Genomic DNA, 17770 nt, shown 5'->3' with positions numbered 1-17770 from the left:
GAGAGCAAGAGAAAAATCTCCCAGCCATTTCACTGGATTTGAAATAGCACCCCTTTCCTCTAATTATAAAGAGTGTGTGTGTGTGTGTGTGTGTGTGTGTGTGTGTGTGTTGTGTGTGTGTTGTGTGTGTCTGTGTGTCTGTGTGTTGTGTATGTGTGTGCACTTGCCAGTCCTTGGGAATGTGGAAATTGAAGAAACATGAAGATAAGAAAGTAGATCCAGTCATATAGAATTTACCAGTTAGCATTTAGTGGACAACCTCGTGATGTTTTATTCATCTCCATATTTCTCCTCCTGGCTTGATGGCTTGCATTTCCCTCCTTATATCCTCTGCTCCAGGTACACCCCACCCTAGGGGGCACACATGGCACCCCTGTCTGCCACAGGAAGCTACTAGGACTCTGCCACTCACCCTGGTGCCTTTGATGGGGTCTTCACCCCTTCTGCCCTGGGGGACAGGGTTTCCTTCAGCCTGACCTGCCCGCTGGCCCTGAGCCTCGTCCAGCTCTGCTTGGAGGCGGCCCTGGGAGGGTCTCAGTGTCCCCTTAAGGGCCTAGGAGGAGTTGAGAGCAGCAGTTCAAAGGATGAGATGGTGAGCTTGTAGAGAGGTTTTCAGACAGAAACACAGGACACTAGGGCTTTTATCAGGAAGCAACCTAGTGTGCATAGCCATGCAACCCCATAGATTCACACCCAAAGACTGAGCCCCAGGTGAGGCAGGCCATTGCCTTAATGTCCTTTCTGGCTCCCTTCAACCAGGTGCTCAAATGCTAGAAGGGCACTGTAAGGTTGCACATATGCATGTGTTATCTGATTAGGCCATGTTGTCTTCTTCGTTCTAGGAGGGTCCTTGATCTGACCTTTGAAAGCCCCAACCTCAGGACCCCACACAATGGCTCTGTGGCTAAATCCTTGCCTCGCACACGCTAGGATCCCATTTGGGCCCTGGTTTGTGTCCCTGCTGCTCCACTTTCCATCTGGCTCCCTGTGTGTGGCCTGGGAAAGCAATTGAGGATGACCCAAAGCCTTGGAACCCTATACCCATGTGGGAGACTCAGAGGAGGCTCCTGGCTCCTGGCTTCAGATCAGCTCAGCTTCAGCCGTTGTGGTCACTTGGGGAGTAAACTTACAGATAGAAGATCTTTCTCTCTGTCTTTAGCCCCTTGTGGGACTCAGGTGTGACCCCAATAGGACAAAACCCACAGGCACAGGAGGGAAGAGCGCTGTGCACTGGGACTGCTGGGGGCTGGCTCCGTGCCTGGGGCAGCCCCCACAGAGATGTGCCAATGAACACTTTCTGCTGTTTGCTCTGTTCTCCGTCTGTAGCCTCCTTGACAGACTTGAGACTCCAACAGCAAAATCTGTATCCAAGGACCTTGGCACTAAGGGAGAGAAGCTAGTAAATGACTCGAGAAAATGTTAGGAATATTCCACTTGTCATGGCTTTTGTTTTTCAGGATTTGCTTATTTTTATTTCAACAGTAGATATTACAGAGACAGAAGGAGACACAGAGACAGGGGTCTTCCATTCACTGGTTCACTCCCCAAATGGTTCCAATGACCAGTGCTGAACCAATTGGAAGCCAGGAGTTTTTCTTCAGGTCTCCCACATGAACGCAGGGGCCCAAGCACTTAGGCTATTCTCTGCTGATTTCCCAGGACAGAGGCAGAAAGCTGGACCAGAAGTGGAGTAGCCAGGACATAAGCCGGCACACTCAAATAGGATGCTGATGTTGCAGGTAGAGAATTGCCTTGATGTGCCACCATGCTGGCCCCAGTCTTTGTTTTTTCCTTTTGTTCTGTTTTTGTTTGTTTGTTTGTTTGTTTGCTTAAGATTTACTTATTTACTTGAAAGACAGTTACAAAGAAAAGTAGAGACAGAGTGAGATTTTTCCATTCCCTGGTTCACTCCCCAAGTGACCAGAACAGTTGGAGATGGGCCAGTTGGAAGCCTGGAACCAGGAGCTACCTTGGGGTCTCCAGTGTGAGTACAGGGGCCCAAGAATCTGTGCTTTCCAAGGCACATTAGCAAGGAGTTGAGTTGGAAATAGAGCAGCTGGAACTCAAACCAGCACCTATGCAGGATGCCAGTGCCACAGGCAAGGCTGTATCTGCTTCAGGACAGTGTTGCCTCCCTTGTCATAAACTTTTGATCTCTTGCATAGGTGGCTGACCACTTGGGACGGGAAATTTACCTGTCTGCCCAATTTCCTTAAGTGATTTTTCCCTCCCAGATCTTCTGCTGATGTTGTACTTGAAGATTTATTTTTATTTGTATGGAAGACAGAGTGACTAAGAGAGAGAGATCAAAAAAAAAAAAATGATCTTCTATCTCTAACTGATCCCACAAATGGCTGCAATAGCCAGGGATGAGCCAACCCACAGTCAAGAGACCAGCACATGGGGTTCACCTGCCATCTTCTGCTAGCTTCCCAGGCTCCTTACTAGAAGGCTGGATTAGAAGTGGAACAACCAGGAGTTGAGCTGGAGCTTGAGGAAGAGTTGCTAGCAATGCAGGTGTCTCCTCTCCCAAGTCTTGAGCCACCCTCTAAACTGGCCTGGCTTGTGACCAGATGGCACGTAAGGGACTCTTGTCCACACTGTGGGCTGTGCAGTGTTCAGACCCCATACTTTGCGCGAGCTGCATATTAGAGGAGTCCTCCCAACGCTGTTTCTATGGTGGGTTTCCCAGCAGTGAGGGACAGAAAGAGAAAGCCAGGTATTATGTATGGAGCTCTTCCTCTGTGCTATGCAAGTGTGATCTTATTTCATTCTCAGGAGAAGCTTGTGAAAGATTATGGCTCCATTTTACAGTCAGAGAAGTTGAGGCTATGGAGACAGTGAATGCCAAGGATCAGAGAGCAGGTGACAGCAAGAGCTGGGATTGGAAGCAAATGTCTGTTGAGCCCTCTCATCCCTCTCAGCTAACAGCAGAGGGCGGTGTCATGGGATCCACATGACCATGGGGCAATGCACCACTCAGGGTGAGTACCCCCAGAAGGCCTGGTGTGTGACTCAGGGACAAAGAAGCCAAACCTTTCCTAGCCTGCACGCTACCTGGGTATGTGGCTTCATCTGGCTTCCATACAGAAGTCAGTAAAGCCAGCAGAGCAGCCATGAGGAGTGAGAGATCAGCAAGGGACTAGTGTTAGGGAAAGAAAACCATTCAGCTCCAGGCTTTATTAACTGACATCTCATCAGTCCAAGCCAAGCCATCTCTCTGGCTGTCTGTGATTGGTTGGGATTTGCAAACACGGTTCTGCCCAGTTTTCAGGCAGAGGTGGCCTGGTTTCATTGACTGGAAACTTCTTGTTGGACAGAAAACCAGAGGATATAGGGAACTGAGAGAGTTACCAAGACACCTGTTGTGATTGCTTTTCTTTACTGAAAAACACACCTTCCTTTGTCTTTTAACTATGAAAATGATTTACTGATTTCATTAAGTCTACCTGAGGCACAAGCAAGAATTTTCCAGCAGTTCCAGAAAGCCGAAAAATGAAAATCCGCCACCACAGGACTACAGTAATGAGATCAGGCCATTCGTGATCCTGCCACCTTCGGAGGCCTTAGGAAGGGAGAGAAAGATGTCTGAGAGTTCTCTACTAATTAAAGACTATGCCAGGCAAGGCTGCTGTTGATGGAGCAGGGCTGGAGCAAGCTGCTGCCTGTCAAGACTTTGCAGTGGTGTAGGAGGCTGTGGAAAATGGGACTGACCACTTCCATAGAGAGGATGGCCCAGTTCCGTAGAGTGGGCGGACCACTTTCATAGAATGGACTGACCACTTTCCTAGAGTTCCTATTATGGCAAGCAGGAGGGGACTCGCCGTCTCGTGTGGCCACCAGGACCACCGAGCTGTGCCCACCAGAGAGAGGTTCTGGGCCTCCTTGGGGATGATAAGTGATGGGAACAGAGGAGGAGACTGTCTGCAGTCGTTGTCTTTGTGCCTGGCCTGGAGACAGTTTTGGCTGGAGACAACAGCCCAAGATGAAAGAGAGAGAGATTGAGAGAGAGGCTGTGAGGACCAAGAGACCCATTGGGGGAGCTCAAGGTTAGGATGAATGTCCTTCAGGTCTGGCCAACAGGCTGCAAGGAAATGTTCTCCCAAACTCAAGGAATGGCCAAAAACCAGCACCCAGAGGTCACTGGGAAGACTGGGGGGACCCGGGGGTAAAGACATGGTAGTGGGCATAGCTTCCCACTGGCTGCCAGTTTTACTGCCTGCTATCCAGAAAGGCAAAGATTTGGGGCATATGGGCAATCATGCTCATAGTAAAGATATGAATGACCAGACCCACGTCCTACCCCACTGCCTCTGCTGCCTGTCCCAGCTCCTGGTCCTAGACAGGGCTCTTGTTTGCAGCGGGCACCCCTCTGGTTTCCATAGGAGCCTGTGGGTTGTCAAAAACCTTTCCTTTGGTGAGCGCCGATAAGAACTCAGAACCAGAGAAGTACATCCAGCAAAAAGTAGATAAAAAGTATGTCTGTTTTGGCATAAAAATTGGGGGGGGGGGGCAAAATTTTGTCAATACATACCTATGAAAGGTCTGTGGTCCAGGAAGGTAGAATCTCAGTGCCCGCCCTTGCAAACATTGCATAACCAGGCCAGGAGGAGGCAGGCCGGAGAGCTCAGAATAACGAGAGACTGTGTCCCCCTGGGCAGCTAAAAGCAGCAAAAGGAAAAGCTGAGAAACTCCTGGGCACACACAGGTGCACAGTTGGCTCTGTACTTGGAGGGGAGGGGAGGGGAGGGGAGGGAAGAGAAAGAAGAGAAGAGGGGAGGGGAGGGGAGGGGAGGGGAGGGGAGGAAAGAGAAGAGAAAGAAGAGAAAGAAAGAAGAGAGAATGGGAGGGGAAGGAAAGGGAGGAGAGGGGAGGGGAAACGGGGGAGGGGAGGGGAAACGGGGGAGGGGAGGGGAGAAGGGAGGGGAGAGGAGAAGGGAGGGGAGGGGAGGGGAGGGGAGTGGAGAGGGGAGGGGAAAAGCCTGGGAGCCTCTGTGACCTGGGTGCTATAGAAAGCAGAGTGGGGATTCAGTGTGCTAACGCTGTACTGGGGGTGCCCTTGGGATCTATACCCCTGGGAAGAAAGAATTGGGAGCGCACAGCATGAAGTCACACCCCATAAGGCCCATCCCAGGGGAGCCTGGAAGCCCTGGAGTGAGATTAACTGTCACACTGTGTCACTCACCCTCCCCCATCAGCCAGCAACACTGGAACCTTCACACCACCACCTCCGCCAGCCATGGGCAGTGGACAGCCCTGGGAAGGGTGAGACTTGGGCCCAGAGGCTCCTTGCAGCTGAGAAGATCCCTAACTGGGCTGGTCTCAGGATTGGGGCTGCCAGCCGGAAACAACTTCCCACAGCACTCTCGGCAACTGTGCAGGAAGATGGTCCTGGAAGTAGTGTGTGTGTGAGATCACAAAGCCTACCCTGAGAAAATAGTAGGGATTAAATAATATCCATCCATTCAGTGGAATACCATAGTCATTTGCTTAACACATCTTATGAACCAGCACACTATGATAAAAAGTTGCACACATGACTGGGTATTGTGTCACAGTGCGATAAGCCACTGCATGGGATGTCTGTGTCCTGCACCCTAGTAGGACTTATAGTCCTCACTACTCTGCACTCCCCACCCAGCTTCCTACTAACACGCTTGGCCCAGGTACTTAGGCCCCTGCCACCTCTATGGAAGAACAAGATGGAGTTCCAGGCTCCTAGTTTCCATATGGCTTAGCCCGGGCTGTTATCTGAGGAATGAACCCACAAATTGGAAGTCAATCTCTCTCTCTCTCTCTCTCTCTCTCCCATGAATCGACAAATCCTTAAAAGGTGCTAATGCCTCAGTCTGATAGAGGAGAGACATACCAATGACTAATCAGAGCACAAAGTGGCCATTGAAGAAGCAGAGGCAGGTGCTAAGGATAAACACAGCACATAGGACAGTGGGACCTACCATTCCTGGGGACAGGAAGTCTAAAAATATTTTTAAACCCGAATCCAGCATAATGGTTCAGTGGCTAAATCTTTGCCTCACACCGCAATCCTACATGGGTACCAGTTTGTGTCTCAGCTGCCCCACTTCCCATCCAGTTCCCTGTTTGTGGCCTGGAAGGGAGATAAAAGATAGCCTAAAGCCTTGGGATCCTATACCCATGTGGGAGATCCAGAAGAAGCTCCTGGCTCCTGGCTTTGGATCAGCTCAGCTCTGACCTCAGTGGCTACTTGGGGAGTGAACTAGTGGGTAGAAGATCTTTCTCTCTGTATCTCCTCTCTGTAAATCTGCCTATCCAATAAAAATAAATAATTTTTTAATTTTAATCTATTTGAGTGAATGAAAGAGAGAGAAGTGGAGTGAAGTGTTTGCTGGTTCACTCTGCAAATGCCTCCAACAGCAGGATCTGGGAACCCAGTAGACGTCCCCCTGCAAGGCTGGCACGAACTTACCATGTGAGCCATCATCGCTGCTTCCCAGTGTCTGCCTGGGCAGAAACCAAGTCAGAGCCAGGAAGCAAAGCCAGTAGACAGATATGGGATGCAGCTTCTCAACTCAGGTGGCTTAACCCCTGAGCCAAATGTTGGTCCTGGTTGACATGGCAGATAAAGGAATAGGCAAGAGGATAGAGTCACAGGAAGGAGAGGTCATTTCAGATAAGAAGTCCCTGGAGAAGGCTGTTGGCCTGAGAGGGCATGAAAGACCTAGAGACATCACCCAGCAAGGTAAAGCCAGAGAGGGACAGCGGTGTCAGACTGTGGCTGGGTAGGCATTGCAGGGAGGGGGGACAGGGGTTTTCTGAACAAAGGACTGGCATGAAAGCAAATACAATTTAGAAGGCAGGCTCCAAGGTGGAGCACACAGACAGCCTTGGGTGGTCTGCAGAACCCCAGGTTAGTCACAGGTGTGGAAGGACCAGGCATGCAGGGAAGACACCTTTTCTTGGGTACCTGCTATGTTCCCAAGGCAGCTACCCATCCCCTGCCCTGTGATTTCTCAAGATTTTCACTTCTCATACTCAATCTCCAGATTGCCTGGCATAAGGATGACCTCTGCAGGTACCTGTGCCCCTCCACGGGTATCAGCCTAACCTCAGGAAGGTAGACATAGTCCAAGCTCTCTATACAGAGAAACAGGTAAAGAGATGAGAGACCCTTCTAGCTTCTGAATCAGTCTCCGAGTGACCAACCATAGCAGCCAGGGCTGGGTCAAGTTTAAGTCCCCAAGACCAAGGCCTCTTCATTGCACTGCTAGCCTGGTGCACAAGCCATAGTGAGCAGGAACCTAAAAGCAGCCGGTCCATCTGAAGGGCTGGAGAAGGCTATGAGGAGGCTCCAGTTTGAGGAAGCCGACCAGAAGGACAACCAGAGAGATTTTTCCTGCCTTTTGGAACTTACTGTGTTGTCTTTCTAGGGTTAATTTAGGAACTGATGCTGTAGGGTTCTGGCTTAAAAAGCCACCACCACCACTATTCTCACTGTTTATTAAGGACCCCTGTGTGCCAAGAGCTGCACCAGGTGCTGCTTTCTGTTCCTTGGAGTAACCTTGTGCAGTGGTTACACAGATGTCTGTGCAGCAGGTAAAGAGATCAGGTGAATGTCCAAGATCTCACAGTCATAAGTCTTCCCAATACCAAGGCCGTGTTCTGTGCCAGAGCAGTGAGGAGGGAGTCTATGGCCATCTGCCATGATGCACGTCAACAGGGAGGTTGGGGGAGAGAAAAAAAGAGAGGGATGGAGGAAAGGAAGGAGGGAATGAAGGAAGGACATTACTCTTTCCAACACTTTTTCATCAGGGATCTGGGAGGCCCATAGCACAGGAGGTCCCAATGCTTTAGGGTTGTCCCTCCCAAAGCCCCACCCCCCCGGGCTCATCTAAGAAGAAGCAGGGGTAGGAGTAGTTGAAAGGCTGCCCTGGATGACCTTCAGGCTCCTTACAGACCTCACCTGGCACCTGGGGTGCCCTTAAAATCACCCTTCAGCAAGTATTGACCCAACTCAGCAAAGCTCCCAGTGCTGAGTTGGGGAATGAGAAGCAGGGAGGGAAAAAAACAAAGCCCCTGGCCTCTGGGCAAGGGAGACAGGAGCTGAGCACATCTTTGCAGAGCATCTTCCATGTGCGAGTGCCTTTACACTTCAAGCACACCCCAGGTGCTGGGGGGTCAGCACCCTCATCCTACAGAGGAAGGAGGCTTGGCCAAAGCGACACAGTGGTATGGCTCAGCTTGAGCCCATCCTGTTAGCAGGTTGCTGTTCCTCCTCTGTGGCATAGATAGCTACCCTCCAGGGACAGCTCCACATGCTTGGGGGAAATGACGGCTGCAGCCACCCAGGAAGACCTCCCAGAGGAGGTGGCTGAGCTCTGGGTCTTGAGGAGAGGGTCACAACTCCGAAGTGGATGGTGACAGAAGTGGTTTGAGTGAGCTCATTCTCTAGAACATGCAGCCGGTTCCCTGGCTGTTTTTGCAGCCAGCAAGAGGACTTTTTGGTATAGCAGGAAGGCAGAGCCCTGACTCACCAGCCGGTGACCCTGTGGGAGGAGAAGAGGGGCCGGAGAGGGACAGGTGCCTCCCTCAGTCCAGCAGGGCATGGAGGCCTCTCTTCCCTGAGTCCCAGCCCTCACCCTGCCCCAACTCTTCCGAGCACCCACAAGTCCCAGGCAGCTTATCCCAGGCCAGGCTTGTTTCACTCCTTCTCCTAGACTCACTGGTTCAGTCTAAAGATGGAATGGGTTCAGTGGGGAGTCAGTTCCCTCCCAGCTGAGCCAACAGTCTTGGAGCAGGACAATAGATAATTGCAACAGAGAGCAAGCAAGGCCATGAGCTAGGCCCAGTGGAATGTGGCTGTCTCCCAGCCGTCCTGTAAGGCAGGTGCTGTTGATATGCTCATCTTACAAATGGGGAAGAGGTGTCATGAGGTCACACAGCCAGCAGGATGCTGGGCCCCAACAGGAGCCCAGAGGATCACCCCTCATGGCTCTGCTTTATGCAGGGGTTCATGAGCCCCCACCAGAGCCACTACTCTACCTGGGGTGTTGTGCCTAGTTCAGCTTCTCCACGCCCTTCCCACTTACCACTTGCTGAGGGCTCTCCCCTAACATGACAGCCCCTCCCAAGAAGGGATAGCCCCCACCACCTGGGAGGCTTCCCCCACCCTGCACCCACAGGCACTCTCACCCCTCTCCCCCAACCGAGCACCGTTGCCTTTTGTTCACAGTGATGGCTCCTGTGCCCAGGCCGGTGGGGGCATGGAGGACTCCGTGGTGGCAGCGGCAGCGGTGGCAGCCGGCAGACCCAGTGCCCATGCCCCGAAGGCTCAAGCCCAGGAGCTACAGGAGGAGGAGGAGGAAGAGCAGCCAGGGGCAGGGGGTGCCTCCCCCAGGGCCGGCCCCCAGCACATGGGCTCCCCTGGTCAGCAGCAGCCTGCCCAGGCGACGGCGCTCTGCTCCCACGCCCCTGCCGCCTCCGATTACGAGCTCTCCCTTGACTTAAAGAATAAACAGGTACCCAGGGCCTCCCAGGGGGGTGGGGCGGGTGGTGCCGGGGCCCTGACCTAAGGGCTGTCCAGGGCTCCAGGGTCTCCCCATCCAGGCCTGCCTCTGCTTCAGACACAGTTTTGCCCTGTGCAGCTCCCTCATCTGCCTTTCCCTGGAGTCCAGGTCCTCAGAGAGCTAGCCCCAGGACTCTGCCTAGCCTACCACCAGGGACCTAACAGTGCAGGCTCTGACTGCTGCAGTACCAGGCCCATGGCAGTGGACCAGGAGCTCTGCGACTCTCACCATGTGCAAGGAGCCCAAAGTGCAGGCTGCCTGTGGCTCTGTGCTAAAAGTCCCACCTCCACTCACTGCTTAGGAGAGAGTGAGCCCAGCTTCATGCCCATGTGCAAGCTCAGTGCCTGGGACACACAGTCCCACATGATACAGAGACAGGGGTCTCCTCCAGAAAGACTAAGCATTCCTGAGGTTAAGCTGGACTGGGGATAGGAAGCACTGAATCCCCTGGATTGGGGGACGAGTCTCCCTAGTATTCTTCTCAGTAGTCCATTCTGCAAAACATGAAATGAGAGTAATCAGTCATGGGGCTGATTCTCACTGAATTACCCTCCCCCCCCCCCAAAAAAAAGATAAAGTCATGGTGTGTCTTAGTGGATGGTTATGAGACCCAAAGAGAGATCAACCCACTCATGTGTATGCGTGTGTACATGCGTGTGCGCCTGCTCGGAAAAAAGATGTGAACACGTGGTACTTTAACTGGGGGTGGGGGGACAGGAAGCTTTGATTTTGGAGACTGGGAGTGGAATCCAAGCATTATTCTTCAGCCGTGTGACTTTGGAAATGCCAGTTCAGCACTCTGGATGGTGGTTTCTTCATTAGTAAAACTGGGAATTAGACCTTGAACCACCTCCAAGGCACATCGGGCTCTAAGCTCAGCAGGTTCTAAAGAGCCCCTCCCTAGCCCCACGGACACGGTGAAGAATAGGACACAAAGAGAGTGGGAGGTCACTAGGACTGAGTCAAACTAACATTGCTTTCTGCATCGCTGCCAAGCCTTATCCTGAAGAGGCAGCTGGAGGCAGTGCACCTGGCTTCCTGTGAAGCACTTGGCAAAATTCCCCAGGATATCTATGTGGGCAAGATAGGTGTGTGTGGATTAAGTGTCAGTGTAGTTAGATGGATTGTTCTCGAACAGATTTTCTCTCTCAGAGCCAGTCTCCGGGTAGGTGAGTAAAGCGCTCTCCTTGGTCCTGTCTGGATCAATCCTTTAGATAAATCCTGGAAGAGAGGCATAAGCGTTACATTTACCAGACTTTCCAGCAACAAGAGGCTGAAGAAGGACAGCTAATGCCTTGATGATAGCACCCAAGATTTTTTGGTTTTAAAAACCCATCAGAACAGATAGTGCTTTAAGTGAGAAAAGTCCGTTGAAATAGAGTAAAGTTTTGCTCTTAACTTCAGAAAGCCCCCAGGACTTATGTTAGATGGGCAGGCTGGGTCCTGGGAGGAAAACTTGAGTGCTTCAGCTACTTGGAAGCTCCAGCAGTCACCAGCAAGTGAAGGGGCTGCCAAGGCAGAAGCACAGCCATCAGCAGCCATTAGCAGCTTTTAGCAGCCTTCAGACAGCTAAAGAAAGCCCCAGAATAACACTGAACACCAATGGTCAGGCATTGTCTAGAACCTATTTAATTCCAAGGATGCACTGAACAGGACAAGTGTTCTGAGGCTTCTAAAGGAGAACAGAATGGACTGAGGTCGTATGGGGAAAACTACAGAAGAGACAACTCATTTTAAGCATGGAAAGGCTAGCTGTGGCTTATGGAATGCTAGTATCCCATGTAGGTGCTTGTTCATGTCCCAGCTGCTTCCCTTCCAATCCAGCTTCCTGTTAATGTGCCTGAGAAAGTAGCAGAGAATGACCCAAGTGCTTGGGCCCATGCACTCACTTGGGAAATATGGAAGAAGCTTCTGATTCCTGGCTTTGGCCCAACCTGGCCATTGTGCTTATCTGAGGGGTAAACGAGTGTGATGACAGTTTCTCGCTCGCTCTCTCTCTCTCTTTTCTATTCTCTCCTCTCTCTCTTTCTTTCTCTGCAACTATCAAACAAATAAATAAAGTTTTAAAATAAAAAGATAAGGGCTGGTGGAGGAAATGAGAACTAGATATATTTTTACTTGACTTATTTTCATTTTATTTGAAAGGGAGAGACAGAGAGAGCTTCCATCCAACTACTTCACCCCCTTGAATGTCTGTAACACCTGGGACAGGATCAGGCCAGAGCCAGGATCTTACACCTTAATCTGGTTCTCTGCCATGTGTGGCAGGGTCACAAATCCCTAACATATCATCTTACTCGTTCAAGCTTATTAGCGTATTAGCGGGAAGCTGGATTCAGAAATGGAGCCAGCCCTTAAAGCCATTCACTGTAATACGAGATATAGGCATCCCAAATTTAACCTCTGGGCTAAATGCCCACCCCTAATGTATTTTCTGTCATCCCAAGTGAAAACAGTGGCACCAAGATGCAAAAGCTATAGACAAGAGGGTGCTAGCTGAATCAACTCTCTGAGTTGTTGGACATACAGAAAGCCCTGCCTGTGAGGAGTGAATGGCCTGTGGCTGGGAGTGCCCAGTGGGAGCTGGCTCAGGACCCCTTAAGAAAGCTACATGGTGATCTGGTTGGTCATTCCATGCAGGTGATGGAGTTCTCCAAATTCTACAGTTCCCCCAGCACGTTAAGAGAGTACCTTGCAAGCATTTTTGTGTCCTTCCCCAGCACCTGGCAGAGTGTCTTGGACAGGGTTAAAATCTCCCTGAGTGGTTTTGCAACTATGATGCACAAAGCAGCAAGGGGGAAGAGCACCAGGAAATGATACAGGTGCTCCTGACCTGCTTCCCAAAGAGGTAATGGCTTTATTCCTGGAACATACAGACAGTGACACTAAAGAAAAGGTGTGCTTGGCCCGAGGCAGGACAAGTCCTTCAAGATGGACTGGCTGGGTGAGGTGACACACTAATTTGGGTCACAGGCTACTTAGGAATGTCACTGCCGTGGACATCTGTGCTTATCAAGTCGATAGAATTGGGTCAGGAAAGTGAGAATGGGTAGGGTATACACAAGTCCAATGGTGGTGGGGAAGGGTGTACAGCTTGGCTCTTTTGTCTGCACCAACAGTGGGTCGGAGTGGGAAGAAGAGGTTAGAAGAGGTTTGAGGAGCTATAGCAAGACCATGGACAGCATGGAGCACATGTTTGCAAGAGACTGACTTCTGCTCCCTTCTCTTCTGACATCAGCCAATTTTCCACTGTGTCCCTTTGGGACGTTATGTCCTATTCCCTTTGCCTCTGTCTCTGAAATCACTCCTCCCCTCAACACCCTTGCCTTCTCTTGCTTTTGGGGCTTCTGTCTCTTCCTCTCTGGCAGCCCTCATGCTCTCCCCAGGCTGTACAAGTGCTCTCAGCCAGACCCCCTGGTCCCTTATACTCCACTGTTCCTTGAAGGCAGGGTGTATTACCAAGCGACCCCCATTTCCCTAGTGTCTGACTCAACACCTGACACCAAGAAGATTCCCGAAGGCTGGGAAGAGCACAGCTGAGTCACAGAAACGGGGCAAGGGGCAGGCATGCAGCTTGGGACCGGAGTGGGAGTCTTCCAGTCATTCAGAGGTCTTAGATTTAGAATCCTGACCCTAGGACAACCCCTCCCCAACAACACACACACACACACGCTCGCGCGCGCACACACACACAGAGGACCCTAAAGTCCTGAGCTACAAAGGGTCTTGGGTAGCATCTTCATCCACCAACCCACCATGGCTCATCTTACCAACCAGTCCAGAACCCAGGAGTGGTCTCCTTGGCTCTGTCCCCAGTCCCTGTTGAGGTCAACTTCCACCACCTTCCCTGTCCCACTGTGTCTTCTTGCCTTCATAGCCTGCCACCGTCATGGCCTCTTTTGTCTGTGCTCCCCGGGAGGTGGGAGAGGTATCCCCTGAGGTTCCCCTGCTTTGAGTGGCATCTCTCACAGCCCCATGTGCACAGAGCGCTGAGTCATCTTTGCAGAGCACACAGCTGATCATGCAGCTCCCAGGAGTCAATGCAGGACTCACTGTGTGCACGCCTCCCCTGCCTGCTGATTCTCATCAGGATTTCAGATGCTTTCTGTTCTGGCCTTCCACAGCTTTTTCACTTTTCATCCAGGAGCATTTCCCACCTATCTCCTTAGTCCCACTTGACCTGAGCAGTCTCCACTCTTACTTAGGTGTCTGCACAGGTGTCCCAAGCCTGGGCAAAGGACTCCCTGTGACCTGTGGCTGCTTACTTGATGCTGTTCGGTGTTATGTCTGGGGTTGGTGACAAGCTGAACAGACATCTGTTGCATACCTGCAGGAGCACCACTGGGGGGGGGGGGTCAAAGGGGCTCCAGAGTGGCCTGTTGTGTTCAATGTTGGCAATGCTGTGCTCTTTATGGAGTTTTGGTGATGGGCAGGTGTAGGTGACTTTTTCATTAGAGCCCAGGGGTCCCTGGCAAAGAAACCTATCAACAGAAGACCAACCATCAGGATGTCATTGCCAGAGGAGTTTGGTGACCTCACAAGTCATATGTCCAGAGACCCTATAGGGTAGGTTGTACCACTCTTGATTGATTGAGTTAATTTTAGTAAGAGCAAGGCAAGGACACTTGAAGCTACAAGCAGGAGGCTGGGAGATGGTGGGAGACCAGGACCTGACAACATCTAACGTCTACATCAGGGGCCAAATAGAGGGACTCAGTTCTACCCCCTTGCTTACTCTGCCCTTGACTCTCTTCCCTCCTTGAACTCTGGTCCTGGGGGGATACAATCCAGAGAGGCAGGGAGGGAGCAGCCAGTCACCATGGGCACTTCAGGAAGTGACCCACACAGACCCCAGGTTTTGCTTCCAAATAAGTTCAAGTTCTCCAGGGAGTCTGAGTCCTGGTCACCACCACTGAGAGACTCTTGGCACTCATCCGGGCTGTTTCAACTCCAGAACTGTCTCTGTTGCCCCAGCCGCAGGGCCATAGTGCTGGAATCAGTAACATCGAGGCGTGCCTGCTGAGCCACAGCAGTCACCCTCCCTAAGTCTCAGGGTCCAAAGAGCAGTGCAGTGACTTCAGGCTGCTTCTCTCTGGGCAGGTGAGATTTCTACCATGGGCATAGACAGCTCCGGGCACTTTTCTGCAGAGAATAAGCTGAAGGTGCAGAAGGCATGACAAGGAATCCAAAGAACAGTGTCACCAGCGACTCTTTCCCCAGCCCTGTGCTGGGCCTATGGACAGCCCATGCCAAAACCCCAGTCCTCAAAGTATCCTCCACATCTCTCCAGAATGGCTGGATCAGGCGCATGCCAGCTCTCCCCCATGCCAGCTCATGGAATCCCTGGAAGGTGGGCTCTGCTGCCCCGTCACCCCTCAGAGAGAAGACTGAGACACAGCTGCAGCACTGCCTGGGACAGACCAGGAGGCTGTGGCTGCCTCCTACCATCACTGGTCATGACAGCATGGACCATAGACCCACAGGAGCAACTAGAACAGCCTGAGCTGGGGACTCCCAGAACCATTCTGTCAAAAGCAGTTTCTGTGTCCCGCGGCACCATAGGTTCCTCACACCCCCATCCCTACCTGCAAAGGCTTCAAGGGCAGCCTGCTCCCAGAGTGCTGTGCACTCTTGATAACTTAACTGTGCATGCATCAGACAGTGGACTGGGAGGTGGGCACATGGGAGCAGACATGGCCCAGCAGCCCTCCAGGAGCTCCCAGCCCTGCCCATGCAGGCCCCCTCTTCTAGGGGACCCTGAAGTCCAACCCAGACTCCTCTGCCTCTCCAGACTCCCTGCTGCTCAGTTTCTTGGGAAGAGTTGTCCTGTCTGGTTCTGGAGACCCTGGAGCAAACAATGCTCCACTGCCTTCCAGGGAGAAACCTCAACTTGGAGAGCCCCACACAGCCTGGCCCCCATTCCCACAAAGCCCATCCCCAACCAACTTCTGTGTCCCCCCCCCCCAAGGACCTCCACCGTGTCCAGGCCTGCCACATCTCTCTGCATTCCTCATCAGGGTCAGCTGCCACAGCCACCTGAAAAGGTGCCAGTGCTAATGAGCTCTGAGAGGCGCATTAGGGAAACAGAGCCGCCGCCCCCTTCCTCTGTGGCTCCTGGCAGAAGCTGAGAGATTGTTCTTTGGAAAGAAGGCAAGGCAGCAATTACCCACGATTTGTAACTTCCTCCTTGGCTTAGAGATGTCTCCCTGCCCAAGGCCAACACCCTCTCCACTCGGTCTGCCTCACTCACTGACATGGCCCTGCTTAATACCAACAGGACTGGGAGACATGGAAAGAGCTTACTAGGAATGAGGGAGTGACCTGGGTCTTCACGTCCCATGAGAATGGGGTGTTGTATGGAGAGGTAGGAGGGATGGAGAATCCAAACTAAAATCAAGAAGAGTCGGGATTTTTATTTCTCCTGCAGCTTAGGACAGTTAATGTCCACAAATAGCTGTGCAGGTCCAGTCCTGAGTCTGGAACAACACTGGACATGAAGGACATAGATACCAATGTAGAGCCTGTGGGGGTATGGGGGAAGCTGCCACTAGGGACACAGCAGTGACAGCTAAGGGTGAGAGTTGCAAAGGCTGGGAAAGAAGCAGTGAGGTGTGGTGCTAGCAGGGGGCGCAGCAGGCCCAGGGCTGCATGGTAGAACCCATCTGATAGGAAGGAATGGTGATAAGCCGATACCTAGACTCAAACTCTTCTGCAAGCTCCATGCCAGGCACCTGCTGTGTGCTGCTCCTGGATGCCATGACAGGTATGGTGACCACTATTGAAGTGTAGTTTTTTCATGATATGTATCTTTTATAAACCTTTGGAAGACCTCTCATAGACATGAATTTCAATAGTTTTAGAACTAGAATTAACTCTTTAAGATTTTTATTTTATTTTTATTTGAAAAGCAGATTTTTACAGAGAGAGGAGAAGAGATAGAAAGAAGGTCTTCTATCCACTGGTTCACTCCCTAAATGGCTGCAATGGCCAGAGCTGGGCCAGTCTGTAGCCAGTAGTCAGGAGCTTCCTCTAGGCCTCCCATGTGGGTGTGGGTGAATGGAAGCCTGATGGTGTCAGGTGAATTGTAGGAGTGAGAAGGAAGCAGGAGACAAGCAGGAAACTGACAGCTATGCCAGCAAACAACAAACTTGCCGATACAAAGGTCAAGGATAATTGCAAAAAGTACTGGGAGTTGGGGACTGTAGTGCTTTGAGGGTGACAAACACAAGTTTCCCAGATAGTAGTGGAAGAGCCAAAGCAGATAAAAATGCCAACAAGGACTGAATTATGCAAGGTGGAGAAAGCATAATGCTTGCATAGGCAGAGAGATGGGTCCATGAGGTCAGAAAGGTAGATCTGAGAACAAGGCTAGAAATGGAGATTTGAGAGTGATTCGCATCATCGCTGTGGGCATCAAGTAGCCACCATTTACCGAACACCTGCTGCGTGCCGGGTGCTACATGCTTTGTGATGTGATTTCATCCTTTACACACACTGAAGTCAGCAGGCGTCCCATCATGTAGCAAATGAGGAAAGCGAGAACCAGAGACATCAACACACGGGGCCAAGTTCAGCCAGCCAGAAAGGAGCGGGATATTTTTCCATCTTAACGCCCATTCAAGCTGGGGGGAAATTTTGATCACAGAGGGGCTCTTGAGGTGGGAAGACAACTGGCCTGTAAAATGTATTCAGAGTCATCACAAAGGCTCTGCTCTTAATTAGTTGTTACTGACTGACTACAGGGGCTCCCTTAGTGGTTTCCAACAGGGAAGTCAGGGAAGCCACCAGAAGCGTATGGGGAAATAATTAAACTGTATATGGAGAATGGGAGATGACTCGCGTATGACCCGTCACCAGCACACATTCTGCAGCTGGAATGCAGGATTAAGTTGCTGCATAGAGCCAGGAAAAAAAAAAAAACAAGACAGACAAGGTCATGAGTGCTGCTGGCAGAAATATCAAGAATCACAGAGAATGGAGAGGTTGAGGATGGGCTGTTGGAACTGGCGAGCAGAAGGTTACTGCTGACCAGTGTAAAAGCCATTTCAGCAGCCTTGTGGTAGCAGGAACTGGAAGGGGTTAGGGGTCAGGCCATCTGGGACTTAAGTCAAGGCCGTGGCATCTCGTTGGGTAAGACGGGATAGACAGGAACTAGAAGGAGACTAGGTTATGCAGCAGAGACTGGGCAGTCAAACGGAGCTGTGGTATGGCCGGGGGAGATCTTT

General features: G+C 51.5%; 1 protein-coding gene across 2 annotated transcripts in view; it reads left to right on the top strand.

The window, feature by feature from the left end:
- Positions 1-17770, top strand: part of IQSEC3 (IQ motif and Sec7 domain ArfGEF 3) — a 72326-nt gene that overhangs the window by 25107 nt on the left and 29449 nt on the right. For both annotated transcript variants that reach the window (XM_040972243.1, XM_040972242.1), the window contains exon 3: positions 9212-9497. In XM_040972243.1, the coding sequence (XP_040828177.1) occupies positions 9212-9497 (286 nt within the window). The remainder of the gene's footprint in view (positions 1-9211; positions 9498-17770) is intronic.

The sequence above is a fragment of the Ochotona curzoniae genome, unplaced genomic scaffold (genome assembly GCF_017591425.1).
Source record: "Ochotona curzoniae isolate NIBS_2020 unplaced genomic scaffold, NIBS_Ocur_1.0 contig_2235, whole genome shotgun sequence".
NCBI classification, from domain to species: domain Eukaryota; kingdom Metazoa; phylum Chordata; class Mammalia; order Lagomorpha; family Ochotonidae; genus Ochotona; species Ochotona curzoniae.
This window is presented reverse-complemented; position numbering and strand designations above follow the sequence as displayed.